This window comes from Lissotriton helveticus, chromosome 1_1, assembly GCF_964261635.1.
Source record: "Lissotriton helveticus chromosome 1_1, aLisHel1.1, whole genome shotgun sequence".
In the NCBI taxonomy this organism is placed as follows: domain Eukaryota; kingdom Metazoa; phylum Chordata; class Amphibia; order Caudata; family Salamandridae; genus Lissotriton; species Lissotriton helveticus.
This window is the reverse complement of record NC_136057.1, coordinates 1,246,461,484-1,246,486,003: the sequence shown is the minus strand read 5'-3', so window position 1 is coordinate 1,246,486,003 and position 24,520 is coordinate 1,246,461,484. Positions and strand designations below refer to the sequence as shown.

The 24,520-nt window shown below is 42.9% G+C and overlaps 1 protein-coding gene across 2 annotated transcripts in view; it reads left to right on the top strand.

Moving 5' to 3' along the window:
* The window catches only part of CPNE8 (copine 8), a 1,123,798-nt gene that overhangs the window by 322,671 nt on the left and 776,607 nt on the right, over window positions 1–24,520 (top strand). For both annotated transcript variants that reach the window (XM_078679874.1, XM_078679883.1), the window contains one exon: window positions 14,035–14,138. In XM_078679874.1, the coding sequence (XP_078536000.1) occupies window positions 14,035–14,138 (104 nt within the window). The remainder of the gene's footprint in view (window positions 1–14,034; window positions 14,139–24,520) is intronic.

The following is a 24,520-nucleotide window of genomic DNA, read 5'->3' as shown; positions in this document are numbered from 1 at the left end:
AAGCGTTTTAAGTTTTTTCCTAAATGGAAGAAGGGTGGGTTCCCTGCGAAGGCTTTCCGACAGCCTGTTCCAGAGTTGCGGGATCATTGTAAAAAAGGCTCTGCCCCCTTTGGAGGATGAATTGGAATGGGGGCAGGCCAAAAGGCCCCACTTGTAGTGTGCAATTTGTTTTACTATGTACAACCTTTCATGCCAATTTATTCTTCTGGACACAAAATTATTTTCGGGATTCCAAAGGTAGCGCAATTAAGCATAAAACACTATGGGTTAGAGTGGCCGCTCTAAAGGAATATTTGCCGCTCACACATGTTATTCGTGTCTTAGGTCATCAGCGTGTGGGAGCACATGCTTTTGGTAATTCTATGGCTGATGAAGTAGTCAAATCTGCAGTAGCCACTTTTTCAGTAGCAGCAGTCACTAGGTCAATGACAAAAATTTATGATGATATTCTGGTGGTTATAGCTTTGACAAAAGAGGGGATGGAGTTCCACCAAGGTTTTCCTTCACATTACTCATACCACTTGTTGTCTGATCAAGTCTCTTTTGTGACTATTTCATCCGTTGCGGATCGGCTGAGTTCCAACGTGGACCGCAGGCTTTCTTTAAAAGTAGCTGCACATGAAGGCGTTGCTTCTGCACAAGCCGGAGTGACAGTGAATATTTCCCTTTTACAGCACCGTTTTTGTTGGCTTTGTTTATAACCAACAGGCACGTAAATATGTTATTTCTTCTGACATTTGTCAACTAATTAACCATTCTACTGTTGCACGTCCGCTACATATTCAACTTTGCATTTCTATTCAGCCATTTGGCTTCATTTATCTTGACCACAGCGGTCCTTTGCCGTTTGACACTGCTTTTAAACACATATTGGTTGCAGTGGATTTGTGCACTAACTTCCTTTGGGTTTGGCCGCAACGCAGTGCTTATGCTCAAACTGTCATAAAAGATTTGCGTGTCTTTGTCAGGACATTTGCCTATGGCACCTTCCATTCTGACCAAGGTCCTGCTTTTGCCCTTAAGGATTAACGGGATGCGATGAAACCTATGGTGGTGCAGGTGCGATTCTCGGCTCCATATCAGCCTGAGGGCAATTCTGTTGTGGAGCGGATGAACCGTGAAAGAAATCTTTAACAGCAAGGGTTTTAGGTACTGGCAGGGGCTGGCTGACTCATCATATGGAGTTGAGCGTGCACTTAATAATCTCCCAAGTAGATCTCTGGGTGGGCAAACCCCAAACAAAATGCTCTTTGGCATAAAAATGTTTGCACCAGACCTTGATGATCTAGACGTTGTCTAGATTGTCTAGATACCGCGGCTGCCGCAACCTTTGGCGTACATAACCATTGAGCTGTGTTACAGGACTTACAAAAAGCTTGTGATTCACAAGCGAAAGCCCATTCACCCTCTTCCATGGATGCAGCAGTGCTGATTCCTGATTCTAGCTGGCTTCCTAAAGTTGGAGATCAGGTCCAAGAAAAGGTGGAGACCGAAAAAGAATTTGGTCCATCCTGCCATGCACCTGTCTGAGTTCTTGGTTTGAAAGGCATCCGTACTGTAATTCTGCCTCCACTACCTGGTCAGAAGGAGAATCGTTACATTTCCATCGAACATGTCAAGCTACACCATATGGCTGATATTGAATTGTATTCCTCCAAGCATTCCACTCTGAGATCTTTAACAAAATCCAATGGCTTCTGTTTCATCGACTAGTCCCCAACAAATGGAGGGGGAGATGGAGTCTTCAATTGATTTGTTGTCAGTTTTACCTTAAACATCACAACTTTGGACACTGAGTATGCTTCTCCTCCAGTTGATGTTATCATTGTCATTCCTGAAAGTACAATTCATTTACCTTCCAATGAAGAACAGCCCGCATTGTTTCAGCTTGGGTCCCGTGGTTACTACATCGGCCATAATAGCTTTTCTTCAGATACATCTTCTTTGTCATCATCTGTGGTAGAGCCCCCACATATCATCTCATAAAATGAAATGAGATCAAGCCTTAGTTAATATTTCAGCATTCCCAGTTCTTGATGGCATTGCTTGGGATAAGGTAGCATTTGATATCCATGGCCCGACAGAAATTTTTAACATTCTATACGTTTTCCTTGTTTCCTTAGGAGATGTGATTTTGCCTGGGATACACTCTGATGACTGGGATATTCATGCTGTTCATTCATTGTTCTCGGACTTGAAATATTATACTGCTTTTGACACTGAAGATTTGTATTTAAATTCTGCAAATTATGCTGATTTGTTCTGTTATCATTATGGCCATAATTTTTTGCACAAACCAGTACTCAAAGACCATTTTTTGATTACACCCGTTACAGGGTAGTTCAAAGGCCCAACAGAGTAAATGTATATATTTTTCTGGTTACAATCTTTCTGACCCTCAGTCCTATTATTACAGACTAAAGATACTGTCCCGCACTAAATTAGTTTATTCTTTGTCCTTCATGAATGATATGTCAGTGAAAGGTTATGAGTATTGGAAGGAGACTATTGATTTGAAATCCATCTGGGGTACAAAAAATTGGCAGGTGCAGGGGACTGAGTCATTGAATCGTGCATGTCTAATATCGTCTCAGCTAATATTTTTAAACAAGACGGTACAACGAACTCCTTGTTTTGGTTTAGCCACTGCTGAAAATCTTAATACTCCCACCATTCCGTTATTGGCTCCTTATGAAACATGGCAAACACATACCAAGTTCATAATTGAAGACTTAGCTGTTATGTTTCAAAATGATACACTTAACTCCTCTACTATTGACCCCTTTTGGTGGTTACTGTGGCAAACGAGCTCCAATGCATGTCAATTACGCGTTTTAAATACTGCAAAGGGGTTTACACAAATTAGACCTGATCCACATTTGCCACATTCCCATACAGTTACCACATATTCTGTGGGTAAATTGTGTCAGCAATGGTTGGAACATTCCACACTGTCATCTGTGAAACAACACCTTTCTCTCTTGTCGGGTGACAATGATCTAGCAGATTTTCTTTTAGGTCCAAATTCCCTGCTAGCAAAATGTTTTGTCTATGCATCATGTAATGAATTTTGGAAGCTATCGCAGATGGAAGCAGCGGTGCGCCTGCACCAAATTGACCAAGCTAAGTTAGAAAAAGTTCTTGCCATTGTTGAGAACACCATTGTTAGAAATGGGGGTCTCTAGTTGGCAAGGGCTTGCACCTTTGTCCAAATAGGGACCCTTCATCCTAGTCAGGACAAGGGAGTTACACTCCTAAAAAAACCCCTGCTGACTCCCTTGGTAGCTTGGCACACGCAATCAGGCTTATCTTAGAGGCAGTGTGTAAAGCATTTGCACATAACCAACAGTAATACAGTGTAAGCACTACAAAAGGACTCCACACCAGTTTAGAAAAATATCCAATATTTGTATATACTTAAAACAAGATCAAAACGATAAAAATCCACAATACAGTACTTAAAAATCTTAATTTATCAAAATTACCTTGAAAAACAGTTCCTTGATGTAGATAGCTTCGTCCGGGGCTATCACGGTGTCGTAGGCCAACAAATCCAAACAGTTCTGGTTGACCACGGCGTCACGGGCCAGCTACGGTGTCGGGAACACCCCAAACAGTACCTTTTGGAAATGCAGGGCGTTGATGATCTCTCATTGAGCTTCCGAAAACAAGGCGTCCACAGGCGTCGGTTCCGGAGGTCGGTGCAGGAGTCGTCAGGGCCCTCTAAGTCACACGCGTTGCAGGTTGAGCTCCTCTCTGATGGAGTCAGGAGAGCTGGCGTCTGCAGGTGTCTTGTGCTGCGGTGCGAATTGAAGCGGTGCGGTGCCCTCAGGTCGCCGTGCAAGCAGTTGCTCGGTGGCGGCATCAGATGGCGGCGTCGGTGAGACCAGGGTTGCGGTGCGAGATGAAGGAAGTGCTCGTCATGGTGCTGGCAGGTCATGGTGCAAGCAGCGGGGTCGTCGTTGCTGAAGCGCTGTCGTCGGTTGACGAGCTGGAGTCGATGGCGCCGGTGTCGGTAGGCCAAGGCTGCGGTGCGGGATGAGGGCGGTGCGTCTTGTAACTTTACGAGCCGTGCCCTTGAACCACGGTGCAAGTAGCGGCATCGATTCTGGCGTGGAGCAGTGTCGTCGGGGAGGCCTAGGCATAGTCGTGAAGCGAGGCGGTGCGGAATGTGGTGCCCACAGGTCGGGGTGCGAGCAGCGGCTCGGTGGTGGCATCAGCAGGCATCGTCGGTGAGATGAGGGTCGTGGTACAGCGTTGCGGTGGTGCCCTCTGCGTGCCGACAGGACACAGAGTCGGCAGTGGTGTCGTAGACGGTGTTGAGTTGCTTTTCTTCTGTTGCAGCACAAAACACACACTCCCCAGTGCTGAGGACAGAGGACCTTGAAGTCTTTGCTGTTCCTGAGAATTCTTGAACAGTGGGCAAGCTCTACCTCAAGCCCTTAGAGAAACTCACAAAATGTAGATTGCAGAATGTTCAGTCCAGTTCCTTCACTGCCCAAGACAGAAGCAGCCACTGCTGGCCAACACAGCAAAGTGGTAGTTCCTCCTCACAGCTTCTCCAGCTCTTCTTCTTGGCAGTCTTCTTGATCCAAAAGAGTTCTAAAGTTCCGGGGTTTGGGCCCCAATATTTATACCACCAAATGCTTTGTTCTCTGAATGGAGAGAGTGTCTGTACCTAGTCCAAACCAGTTCTGGGTGCATTCTGTCAGGGCTCAACCTCTTCCTTTGTCAGTGGGGTCCAGGGTCATCAGACGCACCACAGGAGGTGGAGCCAGCATTGTGGAAAGCAGGCACAGGCCTATTCAAATCCAGGTGCTACTCCTCCCACCACCCCCAATGCAGATCGGTCTTTTCAGCCTAGTGCTAACTCACCCTGCCTCCCGGAGCCACCCCAGCACCTATCACTCACAAACCAAACATGCAATACCCAACCTAGCAGAGGCAGTCTGGAGGGTTAGGCAAGAAAATACCTACTTTCTAAAAGTGGTATTTTCAAACACAGAGGGGTCGATTCCGATCCGGTAAAATTACCGTCCGTACGATTCGCATCCGGAGCCCACTCCGTACGACTCGTACAAACGCCGTACGACCCGACAACTACGATCCGGACCGGGGTATCAGGACGCGATTCGTACGGTCCACGTCAGGTAAGGGCGATTCGTATGGAAAAGCACACAATCACATACACACCGTACGGTCCGTACACCCCATGATCGCGGGGGTACGGTCCGTACCCCTGCGATCATGGGGGTTACGCACCGTACCCGGGGGGGGCATTCCGTACCTGTTTCTGCGCGAACTCTGCTTTTACGGCTGTTTTCAGCTCCCGTAAAAAAAGGGTCGTACGGTGCGTACCAGACACGTATCGTACTTGCTGGTCGTAAAAACAAGCCGCGAGCCGTACAGATGTCGCGTACAGCGGGTTCCGACGGAGACTCGTACGGGGATTTGAGTCGTACGGTCTCTGTACGATTTGTACGGAGTCCAGCTCCTGGTACGAATTGTACTTCGTCGTACGTACGGGGGACGTTGCAGGGTACGATTCGTATGGGAAAAACGCTCCGAACGGCTATTCGGAGCGCTTTTTACCGTATCGGAATCGACCCCAGAATATTAAAACTAACTTCACTAAAGGATGTATTTTATCATTCTCATTTCAGGCATACTAAATTCATTTTTCTACCATGATCCCTGGGTCAGTTAGGATGATATAATCAAACTGCCCATTCTGGCCTCTGGGAACAGGTAGCTTTGCAATAGTGAAAAACGTAATTGGCTGTAATTAAGTATGGGCGCAAAATCCGCTCCGCTCGTGAAATTTGCGAATTTTCAGCAATTTCACGATCCACGAATCTCGTGAAATTGCCGAAAAATTCGTGAGCGGGCAGATTTTTTTTTGGGCCCCAGGAAGCACAGTTAGGGCAGGTGCTTGAGTTGAAGCTAACTTTGTAACCATTTTAGAATGGTACCAGCAAGCTGCCAGAGTGCTTGCTGGCGCCATTCTAAAATGGTTACAAAGTTAGCTTCAACTCGGGCACCTGCCTTAACTCTGTAAGTGCTTCCTGTGGGCCAAAAATTAAACCTCAACAGGAAGCACTTACAGATATAAATAGAGCAGGTGCCCGAGTTGAAGCTCAAATTCAGTAACGTTTTAATCAGCCCAAAACATTAGTGAGCACGGTGGAGGCTGGGCAAGTGTGCTTTAACCCCATATCTGCCGTCGAAAATTATCTGTAATACCCGAGGGAGGTCTTTGCATCCCTGAGTTTCTCGAGTGCAATCCCCGTTCCTGTGACCAGGAGGTTGCTTTCTCCTCACCTGCTGCCCTGCTCACTCTCTGACCCTTTATACACGAGGCATGTTGACACGCCCAGAAGCCCCGCACCACACACTAGCGGTATCAAACGTCTTCCCGCCCTTTCCCAACTATGATGGACAGCTCACTCAAGGGACCTCGGCGCCTTTTGGCGCGGTGGCAAAGTTACAGGCACACATGGTCAGTGGAGACAAATCTTCTGGCCCTTTACGCAGCTGCAGTGTAGGAAAAGCACTATACATTTACCCAACGAGGTAGCACTTACTGATTAGCCAGTAGAAAGTACTCCAGTTGAGTAGATGGAAATCGCAAAAAAATCCACGGGAAAATTTGCAGACTTTTTTGCGAATTCGCGGACCGCAGATCCGTAAAATTTACCCATACTTAGCTGTAATGTACTATCAGGCTAAGTCACACACACCAGGGCATGTCCTACCTTTCACATACAATGCACCCTGCTCACAGGGGTACCTTGGGCCTACCTTAGGGGTGACTAACATGTAGAAAAAAGAAGGTTTATGGGCTGGCAAGTGGGTGTACTTGCCAAGTCGACATGGCAGTCCCAGACTGCACACAGGCTCTGCAATGGCAGGCCAGAGTTACACTTTACGGGCTGTTTGCGTGGGTGGCACAATCCAGTGCTGCTGCCCACCAATAGCATTTGATTTATGGGCCCTGGCACGTGCAGTGCACTTTACTGGGGACTGACACATAAATCAAATAGGCCAATCATTGAAACACCAATCCATAACACATTTTACTACAGGAGCACTTGCACTTTACCACTGGTCAGCAGTGAGAAAAGTGTGCAGAATCATTACACTAGCAAAAACAGTCAAAACCGGGAGGTCAGAGAGCAAAAACTCAGGGGAAACACGCCAAAAGATGCCAAGTCTAACAACCAATAATACATTGTCTTCTCATCTATATAGTTTGAATAATATTGTATTATAAGTCATTGAAATTGTTCGACATGAAGAGTCTGTTTTGCATCATGGTCAAAATCAGTTGCGTTCTTTAATGCAATTTGCATGTACCTTACAAACGCTCAAAAGTGAAAAAGTGCAGTGGGATTACCTGAATGCTTCCGCACTATTTTTGTCATTATATATGACTGATAAACAGAAATTAATGTCAATGAAAGACGCCACATACACCTTGTTACATATTGAACAATTAGAACAGTTACCATTTTCTGTAGCAGAGACCGATTCAGCTGTGTGGTTGATACATGGGGTTATTTCACTGCCTATCTCCCTTTTTCAGTTTACAGCCTGTATTAAACAATATCCGGTTGGTAGATATGAGCCCCTCGGTAGTAACTATATTCATGAATTATGGTCGTTGCCATTTAGATGTCAACGTGCGGATACAGATGTTTTCCTTACAGGGGAGGATTGCGATTCAACAGTAGGACATTCCCTAGTCTGTAAACAAGTTAAACTTCACGGCGCATGTAACGTTTCAGCCCCTAATCTGGCTTGTTTTTTAAAAGGTACCCCTGTCCCAGCTTATTATTCCTGTGCTAACTTTGCTTTCTAACGAAAGTAATCTCATTTTGAAAAACCACGCCTGCTGCAGCTTGCGGGCAGGCATTCCGTATATAGTAACAGTTTCCCAACGAGTTACATGTTGCAACAATGTCCTGTTTCCACCCCGCATGGGTTTGTAGATAGTTCGCTTTGGCCTTCCATTCCAACATTGAAAACATATTTCAGACTCAAAGTATTATTGTTTCAACAAGAAGTGGCTCTCACGTCAGCTCGAGAGACCTTCACATTGCAGATGGTGAGAACAGCAAGTGAGATTCACTCACTGCTAAACACAAATCTCCCACTCCATTTTAGAGAATTAATTCACCAAATATTTAATGCGTCTGATACCGTGGGCCTAACCCACTTTTTGATAGTTGTGGGATCCGGCCTTGTCACCTCCTTTCAGACTATTTTTGGCATCATACCCGGTTTTATTCATTCTATTTTTTCGAGCGCCTTCTGAAGGTTTCCCCTGGTGCTCCTGCTAATTTGCGGCATACTTGTATTGCTATTGCTAATTCTCAATGACTGCTCAGTTTGTGGAGCTGCCAAACCCGGTCCAGTTGCAGCTGTATCACGACCAGATGCGCCAGCTATTTGCTGCAATGCCATTACAAACTCTTGACATTGACTACTGGCTGACCTTCCGTTATGCCTACTTCACCTGCATGCCAGCAGGGTTCCACTGCCTCCGGTTCCATTTTTAATGGGCCCTGGATGTCTGCCTCCCCAATACAACCCATGTAGCCCTGGATTATGAACTGTTAATGGGTCCTTTAAAGGCCCATGACCAGGAATTTTCCAAGGGTAGGCGCCTGGTGTGCGATCCTCTACTTGGACCAATGGCAGACTTGATTACCTGTGCTCATGCACATCGCCTCATAGACCAGAGTTTTATCAAAGTTAGCACAGGTTGCCCTGATATGTGCCTAACAGCTTCTGCATATGAGGAGCATGTGTGCTCGTTTGACTTGCTCAATTGAATGGCATACCTCTTTACTATGGAAGGTTCAGACAACATACTGGAGTTTATGGCATTCTTATTTTCTAGCGACATTTCTGAATCTGAAGATTCGCTATGAATGGATATGTTTTTGGGTACCCAGGGCCAGATGTACGGCCAGTTTTTGCGATCCCGTTTGCACATGCATATACATATTGGGCCATGTACTTAGCCTATTTAGCGAGTTGAAGTTCTTTTGCGACTTGCTAAATAGGTTTTTCGACTCGCTATTTGGAAGGGATGTTCCCTTCCAGATAGCGAGTCTCAAAACTACGTACTAATGTTTTGCGACCGCTATTGCGGTTGCAAAACACTCGCAATTACCGCCTACTTCAAGTAGGTGGTAATGCATTTGCTAATGAGAAGCTGTCCCCTTTCCAAATGCATGTGAAATTATTTTTTAAGGGCAGTCCCATGGGCCACTGCCTGCCCTTAAAAAGCGAAATGAAAAAGTTTCATATATATATATATTTTTTAAATGCATCCTGTTTTCCTTTAAGAAAAACGGGCTGCACCTCAAAAACAAAGTTGCTTTATTAAAATGCAGTCCCAGACATGGTGGTCTGCTGAGCCCAGCAGGCCACCATCCCTGGGAGGGCTGGCATTCACAATGCTCTTTGAAATTGCGAGACGCTCATTAATATTAATGAGCCTCGCAATTTGCGACCCCATTGGGAATTGCAAAACAGTGTAAACACACTGTTGTGCATTTCACTTAGTGACTCGCAATGTGTTGCAAATTGCGAGGCGGTAAATGAAAGGCTCGTACATCTGGCTCGTAATTGGCTATTATTTAAATTTACATCAACAATGTTTTTTGTTTTTTTTGGTTCACAAATATCCAACTTGAGAAAACACTGAGATGCTTTACCTTTGCTTACCTCTGACATTTGTCTTAGCATGGTGCTACCGACCTGGCCAAGGGGAGGGTGTTACATGGCCCTTAGGGACATTGTCATCTTCACTAACTTAGAATGAGTCCACTGCAGCCTGCCTTCTGCTTTGCGCCCGTTATTACATTTTGCAATCATTTCAATGAATATTTTCACATGATAACTCATTGCTGTGTTCACTTTCTGCATGTTCCTTGGATTTTGACTGAACATTATGTGCAAGGTCAAACAACATTGCCCCTCGTTATTTTGTTCTGCTCAGGCCTTAGCCCTTAGACAAACCATACAGATGCAGCTGTTGTTTGGACAACGTACTTTGGTCTTATTAGAATACACGAATAGGTTGCACACACTTGGAGAGCGCCCTTTCCAGGGAGAAGAGCGAGACATCACCTATGATGTAGATCTATCATCTATCGACTAAGGTATGGGGTCTGCTAACAAAGCCCAGAGATCTTCCATACTAATATTATAAAGAGAGAGCCCAAACCTTTGAGGCGGGTAATCTCAGTAACCACAGCACCAATCACAACATCCAATACAGCGTTGGAAAAGGCAGTTGCAGCAGAAGGACATAGACTATGCAGACGGCCACCATATACATTTAAAAAAATTAAATAAAAAAAATATTACAATTTCAATATTTTTTAAATATTTTTTTTCAATTTATATTAAAAATATGTAATGTAATTAAAAAAAATATCTAAAAATAAATACTTTAAAACAATGTAGTAAATTAGTATAAAAAAATAACAATTAATACATTTAAAAATTATCATTTACAAAACCTTTGAAATTCACTGAAAAAAACATAGGTTTCAGCCACGTTATAGTTAGGAATTAGCATTTAAAAAACCTTTGAAATTCACTGAAAAAATCATAGGTTTCAGCCATATTATAGTTAGGAATTAGCATTTAAAAAACCTTAGAAATTCACTGAGAAAACATAGGTTTCACACATGTTATAGTTAGCTGGACATTTCACTCATACAAAACCATTGAAATTCCCCCGTTATAGTTAGTTCAGCTAACTATAACTCACGCGCCCGCAATGCACTGCTGATGATGTCACATATTACATCACTCATGACATGGTCAGTGACATCACTAATGACATCTCAAATGACATCACTGATGACATCATCCATGTGAAAGAGTGGCAGACCTCCTCTCAGGGTAATATAACCTTTGATACACACCTTCAAAAATAGAAACTAAAATTTTCCAAAAAAATGGAGATACCAATACCAGTTAGAACAACCTATTCAGTAATTCCAAAATCTACATACACATCCACTCATTCACCAACAGTTCTATATAGTCACTCATACATGTACTCACTCCTCATATGTACTTATACACCTATACATCCTGTTACACACCGATACTCATCCATACAGTTACTCACACACATACTCACACATGCAAATAAACTATCAAACATCCATTTACTTGCATATACAGCTATACACACACCACTACACTTACTTTTACAGAAACATACACATACTTACTCTCTTAAACAATCACTTATAGAAACACATACTTATTTATACAGGAACTCTTCCAATCTCTAACACTCTCACTTATAATCACTTATATACATCAATACTCACATATAGTAAATTAAAACATGTAGTCCATATTAATATTATAAAGAGAGAGCCCAAACCTGAGGCGGGTAATTTCAGTAACCACAGCACCAATCACAACACCCAATACAGCGTTGGAAAGGGCAGTTACAGCAGAAGGACATAGGCTATGCAGACGGCCACCATATACATTTAAAAGGTAAAAGAACCGTGCCAGCAAAGTAGTCCCTTGTGGGTGTGTCTGCGTTGTGCTGTGGGTGTGGGCTGGGGGCGTGACAAACGCTGGGGGCGTGTGTCCGCCCTTCATGCCATGTGAGTCATACATACAAGCGCCAATTACGTTGCTGCGCAGCATCAAGGGGCATGCTGGGGGCGTGACACACTGTGGGCATGAGAAACGCTGGGGGCTTGTGTCCGGCCTTCATGCCATGTGAACGCAATTGTGCCGCATCAAGGGGCACGCTGGGAGCGTGAGAAACGCTGGGGGCGTGTGCTACGTTCTGCCCTTCATGCCATGTGGGTCGTACATTAATCAGAAGATCGTCTGCTGTGGCCGTGTGCTGGGGGCGTGACCAACGAGTTCAGCTGGAGGCTTGGTAAGTAACGTTACTGCAGCCTCTCCTGCGCGCTGTTACTGAACTCTCTCATTCAACGAAATTACACGCGCCTGCTACCTTCACCCAGGGCTCTAGCCGGGCTCAGGAGGCGGATCAGTACACTAATTACACGCGCCTGATAACATCAACCAGGGCTGCCGCTGGGCCTCAAGCGGGGGAACACGCGCCTGCTAACATCAAACAGGCCTGCATCTGGGCCTCAAGCGGGGGAACACGCAAATGAGCGTGTCTGCGGGGACAATTACTGCATCCTCTCCTACTCGCTGTCACTCAACTCTCTCATTAAACGGAGTTACCCGCGGCTGATAACTCTCTCATTCAACGACATTACATGTGCCTGCTAACATCAACCAGGGCTGTAGCCGGGCTCAGGCGGCGGATCACTACACTAATTACACGCACCTGCTAACATCAAGCAGGGCTGCAGCTGGGCCTTCTCCGTCCCGATTCTAATGAAACAAAAAATGTTGTCTACCGCGAGATTTTAAAATAAATTGCCCTTGCCAAATACACACATTACACACATTCTATTTCATACCCGGACAACGTCGGGACGGGCTGCTTGTCTAATATATAATAATACTGCTTCTTAGCAAAGGGAGGGAGGTTAGGCTCTATATTTTCTTTTCATTATGACTTCCTACTGGTTGTTGCACGTATACTGCATGTTAGGGCATGTTAGTTATAATAAATATTTTAAACTCTGTCAGATCTCATTGTGGACAAGTACAAGAGTGAGTACAAAAGGGTATGTCTTGTTACCGCGATTCCTGAGAGATCTGGGAGTGTTGTGTTCTGGGGTGTCTAATCATTTGTTTCTCTATGAGTGAATAGGAGAGCAAGTGAGACACCATAGCAAGTCGGTCCTGGGCTTGTGGGCATTAAGATGGTAGGAAGACTCAGTCCCTATACACCAAGGTCCCATAATCCTGCGTATAGGTCTGTGTTTGTACAGAATCGCTGCAACACTCTTCTATGTGAGATTCAAATCCACATATGTAGTGACTTCTGTATTGTAAAGCAAAATCTGTTTAGAAAAAAGTCAAATTGCAAAAAAAACTAATGGAGTCCACACATAAATGGAAATGAGGAGGGAAGAGGTTACTAAGAGTGGTAGCATATGTAGACTAAAGGGCCAGTTCTTACAATTTGTGTGCAAACAATTTCCATTTGCATGCACAAAAAGTTACATCTGGATCTTGAAATGATAAATATTGATTTACAGAAACAGATCTGCAGGTTTTTATGTGTGCTGATTAGATGGGAGTCTGAAATCAACTAGTTTGCAGGAATTTGGAACTTTGCTTACTAACAGACATTGGCAATGCCTTTTCAAACACTGATGGCACTTCCTAACATATGGCTACTTCAGTTGCTAAAAGGTGCAATTGGTGTAGTTTAGTGCCCAAAACCTCCCGCCCCCATGCACACTTTTTTGAGGGAATCTAAGAGCTGGTATTTTATTCACATGAATAACATTTCCATGGAAATCAAAAAGAGCAGAAAAGGGTCACTAAAGTAAACCTTACACCTCTGAAATTTCCACACTATGGAAAATTTGGAAATCCTGAAGGTTAGGATAGCCAGAAGTACACAAGGAAAACTACAAATTGTGTGGTTGCATTGGGATATGACTGTCAGTTTTTGAGGTCCCAAAAATGAAAACATGAATGTAAGTTGTAGATCCACATGTTCACCAATATGGATATACTCACTGCTTGGGAATTGGCCCTTTTATGCATTGGTTTATCAGTGCAGGTAAACAGAAGATACATGTTTGTACCAGGTAATGATGGTGAGTGAGGGAGTGAGTGAAGAGGGGGCAATATATAATTTCATCACCAGGTCAAATAATGCGACGTGTTCTCTTGACTAGCTCTGTTAATTTATCCTGGCAATCTTCGGGCAGAAGACGGGTAAGCATGTCTTGTAATCGGGTACTGCCTCATTATCTCATTAACATCCAGCAATTAATATACGCAGCTAACAGCTACCAGAAAGCCTGATAGTAAAGATGTGGAATTCATAATTACTCAAATGCATGCCTTAATCTTGCTTTATTTTTCTTTACACAGTTTGGGAGAACAGAAGAGATTTCCAACACTTTAAATCCTGATTTTGTCAAGAAATTTGTTATGGACTACTTTTTTGAAGAAAGACAAAATCTTCGATTTGATTTGTAAGTCTTAAAGCAATATAGATATATTTATATAGAAATAAGCATTTATGGTTTGCACATGTTTATTAAATGTATGTATTCTGTAGTCCTTCCTAATCTAAGGGCTAAAGAGTTTATGGTGTTATTTATTTCCCATGTCCGGCTTTTCTGAATAATAAGTGTATGCTACCTGTTCATTAAATTGTCTGATTCATACTTGTTTTGATATACTTAAATCATTAATTATTCTTACTTTGACAGGAGTGAATACTATGGGGTCTATTGTGAACCTTCAGCGGAGCGGTGGTGCGGATGTTTGCACTACCACTCCGCTGAAGGTCGCCGCGCCTGAATTTACGACTAACATGTAGTCTGGCAGGAGGTGTTGCAGTCCCACGGCGGTGCCTCTTTTAAAGGCGGTAGTGCCATTAAAAAAGGCCCCGCAACGGGACCACACTACTAGGTTCCTGCATGACATGGACTCGAAAGTCCATGCCATACAGGAACATATGTGCATGCACACAGTGTGCCCCCTTGTGTGCATCCATATAGGTTTGGGGCACAGGTGGACCCTGTAGGGCCACTTTTATTTCCTCTCTGCCAGGGTTTTCATGTTGGTGGAACCATTGTGAAAACCCTGGCAGAGAAGATACTCATAATATGCTCGCCTGAACCGTGGCGGTCCGGCCAAGCATATTACGGCCTCTGAATGTTGGTCCAACTCTAGGGAACAGCTGTTCCCTGGTTGAATCGGCAGTCCGAAGGATGTCTGACTGCCCAGTTCATAATCGGGCGATCGGACCACCGGTGCAGCGGTGGCTTGATCTATCACCGCCACACCACCACAAGTCTGGCAGTCCTCTGACCGCCAGAATCATAATAGGGCCCTAAGTCTTTCTTGAAGTGAGAAAGAGTACGTAAAAAATCTAACATTTTCCTAAATAATAATCTAAGAGAATCCAGTAGTCCTGTTGCACTTATTAAAGAGAAACCCTTGAGATACATTGCAAATCTTTTAAGTATCTCTGCTTGCCATATACAGCACTGTGTATCAGATTTCTACGACATGTAGGTATATATGTTCCACTATATGTATCCTTTTACTACATTATTGAACATTTAGTTGTATATATAATCACATCTAACTGCACAATCCTAAATTATGTTTGCATGTAGGGGTGCCAGCGGTTATTCCTTCAGGCAAAGCACGGGTAACCATTTAAGCAGTGGTTAGGGAAGGACTGTATCATTGATTTTCAGACTATCCGGATAAAATAAATGTGCACGCAATTACCCTAAGTGGAATTTATTTACAAAGTCAATGGCAATCCTGAAATAATGACAAGGATCCAGCACTCCTCAATCAAAGTTGGACCCTCCTGAGTTAGAGCTTCACCATCTGCTTGCAAACCAGTGAAAGTCTTTTCGCTTGAAAATAATATGACTTGAAACTGATTTACAGAGTATTCATGCCCTTTGTAAAGCCACCAGAAGTGTTGGTCATTTTTGTGTGAATCTCTGAACAGGTATTCCAATTACATGAAAAAATATAAATATATAAAGCAACTGCTACGTAAATGTTTTAACTATTCCCCTTCAATAGATAATAAAGAGCATACTGCACATGCTTTCTGTATTTTCACATGGTTGGTATATAGAGTCCCCTAACTGGATTATTGAATTTGAATGGTGTGCTCTCTCAGTATTAATGTGGCTGGAAGTTGCTTCTGTTGCTTTTGCTTGAAAATTACTGACATTTATTTTGCTATGTATTTTTCTTTGTTGATATATTTTTGATTTACATTATTTTACTTACAATTAGAAGTTAATCCTTAATAGCCTGACAGGAACAGAGCCATGACAAATCTTCAGGCTAAACAGTGAGGAGCTATTCAATTGCAATTTATTTTATTATGATTTGGAGTTCCGAAGAATTCCACATAACATTACAATAAAACATTAATTCATAAAAAACAGTATTAAAAACCCAAGAGGTTATACCCTGTAATTATCCTACATTTCACACAGTACATAATACATTTTTCATTAAACCCCTACTTTAATTACGAATAAATACTGAAATAAACAATTTTCCTAAAATTACCTCCTCCCTAAAGGGACTAATCTCTGTTAATCATTAAATACGTCACTCTGGGGGACTGAGATCTTCTAATCATTATCTAGTGAGGAACACTATTGGCTGACTCCCTAATTTAAAGAAGCGATCTAATCTAATCTAAAATTACATTTGGGCTGCGCATGGTTAAGAAATTATGTATAGTTCATCCAAAGTACGGTTAACGTTAATCTAAAATAATAATTAAAATTTTATTTTTTTAAATCTTATTTTTGGGAGATGAATTTTAAAAGAAAATAGCGGCCGGTTTTTATAAAGTGCCATGTAAAGTGCCCATGCAATCTACATTGTGCTGATGCAATAAAACCTTAATCTTTATCCAGGGCTTAAACCTGATTCGACCCTTTTGGCTTTAGCCCGAGATTAATAAGCTCAACTACATTTATACAATTGATATCCAATATACAGGCAGCAGATTAACAAAAGCAAAAGCAATTAAAACATTTCTTATGTCGAGGACAGAGAACAGTGTTAACAACAGATGATTTTGTAAAGTGCTACTGAAGGTGCAAGTATATTAGGATAAAGTGCTAGTGCATAGATGCCCTAATCCTGGACAGAGCCCAGAATGATTATCTAGCATCAATATAACCAAAATAACTCGAAAGATGCACAAGAAGGTTAAGCAGCAAACAGGATTGTTAAACACACTAATAAATAATTGTTGCTTATCGTATGTTACACCAATTAAAAATGCTTAAAGTGCTCAAAAGTGCTAGGACAAGGGAAGTTATACAAGGTACTACATAATCCACTGATCACCCTACTTATTGGCTTCTAATATACATTTAAAAATTCTTTAAAAAAGCAGAAAATCTTAAAACATATCTGTTCTGACGGGGGGTGCAGAAGAAAGTTGTGTGCTTGTTCTGCTGTTGAAATATTATAATGTAGAAAACCATGCCTTAGAAATTTGCGTCGTATTGAACTAAGTGCTGGGCACACAATCAAAACATGATTAAAATCTTGGATACCACCATTGCATAAATCACAAAGTCTTTCATTTTTGGGGATACCCTCCCAAGCTCCTGTTACTATCCTCAATGGCTATAGAACAACCAAAAAGACCCTATCCATGGACGTCAACGGGGGTCAGTTACTAAAGAGAAAGAACAGTCCATATTATTTTAATAAATTCACAGTAGGTGGCAAACAATATTGTTTGCCACCTACTGTGAATTTTTTTAAATAATTTGTGTTATTATTTTTATGATAATTGTATAAGACTTGGTTTGAAATTGTTTATTGTGATGTTATAATTTTTGTAATTTGTATGTGTGATATGCGGTTTTCTTTTAAAATGAATACCTATTAAATGAAATAGAGCTTTTTATCTGAACAAACTTGTTAGTACATTTTTACTTTAAGACCTTTCCATGTTAGTTGCTTTATTCATGTTATTATCTACACATATCTTTTGTCCCTGTCCCAGGAACTGATAATTCCGATCAGGGGGTCCTTGTTGTTTACACTATGAAAACCAAGTGACACCTCACGGAAACACCACCATCGGGGTAACTGGTATGTAATTTCCAGACAAGCCCCTGTCTCATCATCGGTAGTCACTTGATTCTCAAAGAAAGAGAGAAAATAGTGCCCAAACACAAACAACACAAATGTGTGACAAAATGTGGGAAGCAGAAAGACATCTGCTAGTGACAAACACACAACATAAAAAAGTGCATAAAACACAGCATCAAGTTCCCTTAACCAACTTTATTCATGAAATGCTGTACCAATAAAAAGGCTGGTAGCTAATCATGCATACCATTACCTAGTACCAGTGCCGACATGTTTCACTGCCCTATACTTTTAGGCAGTTTCATCAGGGCTGCACTATATGCTGCCACTCCACTTTTGGACACTTGTTCTTTGTTAACTGCCAAGGAAAAAACAGGTATTCAAAACAATTAAAAGCATGTAAACTCATCTATGAAAAGACGTATTGGTCGTGTTGTGTGTGAAAACATTATTTACCCAGAGGCCACCATGTTGCTCATACCGGCCGCCTCAGGGATGGAAGAGGTGTAGAGAGCTCCAAGCGTGAGTTCATACCTGCACTTAGCTATAGGCTTTCTAATGGGACAAACAGGGAAACAAAACCAATAGCCAGATGTCAAGACCCAAGTATGCCATGTATCATAAAGTGCAGTATGTTCCAGCACCCTACACTTTACTTGGATGTTAATGTCGACGTTCTAAGAAGAACTTGATCCAACACCTTGTGGGTGGATCTGGGTGATAGACCTAAGTGGGTCAGACAATTGGGTGTTCGGTGTTTCTGCCAAGGAAATTGTTGTTTTTTTATGAATTTGGACGCAGTGCAGTGAAATTATCCCCACAACTTTTGTAGGGTTCTGGAGTAGCTATCAGTACGTATGGACTGTTCTTTCTCTTTAGTAACTGACCCCCATTGACGTCCATGGATAGGGTCTTTTTGGTTGTTCTATAACTTTTGAGTGGAGGGCGACCCTATCTTTTCTTCCCTCTATGCTCCAATTGTGGTTTTGACTATCCTCAATGGCAACAAATTCATTCTGAAGAGTAGAATCACTCTGCGTACACCATGATTCAAGTTCCAAAGAACATATGGCTGCGGATTTTTAATAATTGAGCTCTCCGCTATGCAGTCCAGTCTACCATTCCCTCTGCATATTTTCAGATCTCTTTCTCGTGAGATCACGTATATGGATTTTTTAATTAATTGCTTTAATGCTATTTTGTTTAAAACTGCTGCCCCTACTAAGTCTAAACCAAAAATGCTGAAAGCTTTTAAATAGTTTCTAAAAATTACACTTTTACACAGTAAATTATCAAAAATTTCCTTGTGCAATGCTAGCCTTAATAGATTTTCTTGACCATTTATCAAAGCGTTACACCACCTTAAAGTCCCTGCCAATGACAAAACATACGTTAAGAGAAGGCCAAATTCGAGCCTAAGAGCCGCGATTAATGCAGCGTGACTCAGGTTACATATTTGACGCCAAATTTTACCTTCCACTTTCTCAAACTTAGCCCACTCACATTCGTCAATTGTTTCACATGCGTAATTCAGGGTCGGCGGAATCTTTATTTTGTACACTGCAATTGTATGTGAAAAATGGCTTTTCCCGCATTGCTTATACAAGCGGTTAATTGCCGATGCTTGTGAAATAGCTTTACTTTTGCAGTGATCTAAATGTCTGTTAGCAGAGCACCTATTTGTAAAATATTTTCCTAAATAAGGATAAAATGTCAATATTTCCATATTTTCATCCCCCAAAAACCATTTCAGATTTGATCTAACCTTACAGCCTTTCTGACTAAAAATCATCACCTTACTCTTAGAAGTGTTTATTTAAAAAAAAATATGAATTAGTATACCTGACCAGCTCCGTCAGACGTCTTTGCAACCCGATTGGAGTTAGGTACATAATAATTACGTCGTCAGCATACAGCAAACAACTTAATTTTAGATCACCCACTTGTGGAGGGTCCCCTTTACTCTCCCCTACCCGGCTTGGAAGGTCATTTATGTAGATTGAGAAGAGTAAAGGGGCCAAGAGGCACCACTGCTTCAACCCGTTGTGGGTGGTGATTTTCTTTGATAGGTCTTGGGTCCCCCCTAACAGAACTTGAGTCCAGGTAGAAGAGTGGAGAGCGATTATTACTCTTAACAAATTCCCTGGGATCCCCATCCATATCAATTTCCTCCACAGCGTCCCCCGATCTACCCTATCAAACGCTGTGGAGAAGTCAATAAAAGCGGTATACAGCGGAAGCCTCCGACCCACAGGATATTTATCAATTAGGGTTTGCAGGACAGAGATGTTGTCTAAGGTGCCACTATTCTTCCGAAAACCAGACTGTTCAAGGGGAATTCGATTATTACCAAATACCCACTCTTGCAGGTGGACAAGGATGCTTTTTGCAAAGAGTTTTCCCGTTGCGTCCAAAAGGGAGATTTGTCTATAGCTTGCAGGAGAATTTTTAGGGCCTTTCTTATATAGAGGTACTATTATGCTGCCCTTCCAGGAATTAGGGATATCCCCAAACTTATAACAATGGACGAACAGGGGATGTAACACTTTTGCCCAATCGCCACGGTCCTTTTTTATTATGGCTACAGGGATATCATCCGGTCCCATTGCCCCGGAGTATCTTGCCCCCTTAATGTATCTCTCAAGTTCGCTCATTGTTGGTGCTTCAACCTCTTCTACCGAAAATGTGTACCTATTGAACCCCGCGACCCCAGCATCTATAGGGTTGGGGGCGTATAATAGGGATATGTAGGAAGACCATTCAGATTCAGAAATGAACATGGGCTGAGATTTTACTCTACTGTCACAGTATTTGGCAATCAATGCACAGTACTTTCTAGTATCCCCCGAGAGTGCCACTTCCCGAAGGTTAACCCATTTTTTGTCTTCAGAGGCCCTGCGATCTGCAGCTATTTTCCTTTTCCGGACCTGTTTTAATCTATATATCTCTTTTTGTCTTGACGGCCATGGGTCTATAAATTGGGATCTGGTCAACCCATTTATCTTATTATTAAGAGTTTTAATTTCATTAGGAAGTGTTACTTTGGGGGCGGCACTATCACCTTTCATCTTCCCAACTTTCTGACGGCAGTCATAACTCTTTCATATCTCACGATCGGGTTCTCCCAGGTTAAACTGAACGCAATGGTCTTAAATACACAATGAAGATTCGGAAGGTTCTTATGTGACCAATAAGTGCGGCCATTACTTCGAGAATATGTTACTATCTCATTCCTCTGATTCCATAGATCAGGTTTCTCGAAGTTTAAGGCTATCTTGACAGCCAATATGTTGTGGTCACTCAAATTAGTAGGAAGAACCTTAAACTGGGAGCATGCCCCGAACAGTTGAAATGACACTGCCATATAGTCGAGAAGGGAATTGCCATATGACCCGTGAAAGGTGAGGGCTGCAGGTGAGTTCTCTGGGAATCTGCCATTTAATACTATAAGGTCAAGGTTTCTCAAATTTTTCAACAGTAAATGGCCACGTTTATCAGATCTTAAATTGGAAGGAGCTATTCACAAACAGCATTTGTTGTATGTTAAGTAGTATAACAACACTACTGCTCACATACTACAAAATGCCATTTCTAACCTGCATGTGGAGTTCTCCACCTCTGGCTCTCCTATTCTTTTATGTGTGAGATCTCCACCCTGACTGTGGAGATCTCCACACACATACTGCAGAAAAGAAGGATCTGCTTTCATGCTTCCCACCACTTTTTTCTGGTGTCAGTATGTTTTTGTGGCAGGTCTAACTAGGATCCTGGGCCCTGTCACTGTGTTTCTTCCCTAAATTGACTATGGTAAGTACTAGCATTAGCTACTGGTGTACCCTTAAAAGTCCCTTTTATATGGTACTATGGACTGTAGCATGTATTGTGCCACTCATAAGAGACCACTGAAACTGTGACTATAGGCCTGTGATTGTAGCGTGTGTAAATTGGTGCTATCACCTCTTATGACAGATATAAGTTTTCCTATATCTGAGGTCACTACACTTAAAACTTATAAGTCATCCCTAAGGCAGGCCTTCTAATCCTAAAGGCAGGGTGCTGGGTTATAAGTGTGAGGGTTCCCCTGCATGAGCAAGACACCCCTACAAGCCCTGGAGTCGGTTCTCCAGGCATTGTAAGTGCAGCCAGCCATTACCTGTGCCATTAGCTGTGCCGTACCTGAGAATTTTTGGTATTAAACATGTTTGAATCATACCCCAGTATCGTTACTGTTGTTGGAGGCATGATTCCATGCACTGGGGGACTCCCCTGGGAAGCCCCCAGTACTCCCGGTAACAGCCTTTCAGAGTCTGCTAGCAAAAGCTAGTGCTGCTGGTGACTACAAACACGAATCTGCCCTCCTGCTGCCGAGCTGAGCTTGAGAAGGGAAAGGTAGAACAATAGGTTTCGTGTCACAGGGAGGTGTGAACTCCTCCCAGACATGACTTATTGTATTGGGCTTGGGTGGTGACGCTCTCCTGTGTCGTCAGACAGCTTTGAAGGGCACATTTGGTGCATAGTCCAGTTTGAGCCCGTTCAGGGAGCGCTTGACTCCCAGTCTGGTGCGAAAATGGACAAAGGACATGGTTGTATCCTTCCCTCTGTCCAACACTGCCACTAGGAGGGACTTCTGAGTCATCCTAACCCCTTTCCTAGGGTATTTAAGGGCATACCTGTGGGTGGATCCTCAGATTCATCATGGGACAAGACTAAAGCGTGAGACCACGTCACTCTTTGACCATCTGGACACTTTGACTTCACTGGACTTCGCCTGGAACCAGGACTGCATCAATGAATACTCCTGCTGCTCCTGGTCTCACTCACTCCAAGTCCTCTTCATTGTCTGTATTTCTTCCATGATCTTCAACAGACCGGTGGGCATCAAGGACACCCAAAGTAATCTCCCATGGATGTAAAGGAGTCACTCCCCTGGATCTGCTGGCACTATGTCAAAGCTGACCAGTCTGCTGCTCCTGATGTCCCATGGACTTCGAAAGGCTCAACCACACAGGTTGTGGTTCTGCAACTCCAGCGAGACCTGTCCTGTCCTCTCAGCAATTTTGAGGCTGGTATCCCTAGTTGGAGCTGTTGGGATCGAACCCCGGTACACCACGTCAGTTTGCCGTTGCCAAGGCTTGTTGGCTTTGCATTCCAGAGATCTTTGGGCTACAAGAAGCTCCAGCCTCCAGCATCTCTTCCTGCCAAGCTCACTGTACTCACCACTTCTTCTGCACCGTGGGCCTTCATCTTTGGTGAGCTGTTCAAGGTCCTCTTGCGTCTCCTGTGCATTTGGCCTGTGGGTCCGCTTCAGGGTCATCTCCTAATCCAGTGGGCTCCCTGCTTGCTCTGGCCTGCTTTGACTATCATTTGGTGAGCCTTTTGGACGTTGCTGGTCCCAAAGTTGCTAATTGTTCGCTTTCCAAGCCTTTTGTAGGTGCCAAGGCTTATTAGTTCTCCTGCCGAAAACCAACACCATGGTCATCCACGTCCGTCATGGGTTAGCTCGTGCACGGCTCCTGGTCATCCTCAGCATCATCTGGTCCCCACAGCTGCAGCGACAAGGCCACCGCCAACTCTCCTGAACCATCAGACATCAGTGGGCATTGCTATTCCATGCCTCCTGGTCACATCTGAGTGACATAGCCTCTGTCCCCTCTGCTTGCACTTTCTTCACTTAAAAAATCCACCCTTGGATTTCATTAGACTCTTGCATAGTCTTCTCCAGTGGCATCTTTCATGAAGTCCTCCATTGTGGTCTACTGCAGTTTCTGATCTCACTTTGCACCTATTCACCGGCTTCCCTGGTGTAGGTATCCTTGTACCTGGGGTATCCACAGGTGGGGTGACTCTCCAACCTTCTGTCTTCCACTTGTTTTTTTTAGAGTCCACTTGGAAGGGTCCTTTATCTCCAAAACTGCAATCGCGACTTTCCTGTTGTGGGCATGCAGAGTTTCCACTCTCCACACAGCTTTCGTGGGATTCCTCAGAATGTTCCTTCGATGGTTTCTTGTGTCTGCAGTTCCCCTGAGTCTCCTGGTCCAAGTCCCGACTTTGGTCGCAGTTCGCATTCCACTTTCTTGGTATATGCTTTGGTTTACCCCTGGAGACCACTGTATTTTATGTTTACTTACCTGTTTACAATTTAATTATTATTGTGTATTTGTGTTTAAATCTCCTGGAGATATACCAATGTGTTAATTAGTGTTGTGTAATAAATAGACATATTTTTACACTGTGTGGTTCTTTTTTAACCTACACTACATGATTAGATCTGGTAAAACAAGCTCCCTCTGGATAAGCCTGAAGGCTGCTCTCCACATCTACCAGTCACAGAGCTTTCTATGGTTGTCTAAGACCACTAAAATCCCCATAAAGGTTGCCTGGATTAATGCAAGGTGCTTCACTTAAATAAGTGTGCACAATATAATAAGCCAGCCTCCTTCTGTATGACCTGGGACTTTTTCTTATTTAATTTGGCATGTAAATTTTATGTAGGACTTACTAGTAGCCCCAAAGCCCAAAGCTTACAATTCTGCCAATGGAGGTGCAGAACATTAGTCATTGTTGCTAATTATCATGTTGGTATTTTCCTGAATTTTTTCTTTTATTTTGTTTACTCAGAAGTGGAAAACGGACCGTCAGAATCGTACATTCAGTACCTTTGCAATAATATGCTTTGCATACAAATTTTTATCATAAACGGTCCTTCAAAGCAAACTGTTTGAAGTGTTATATTTTTATCTCTATG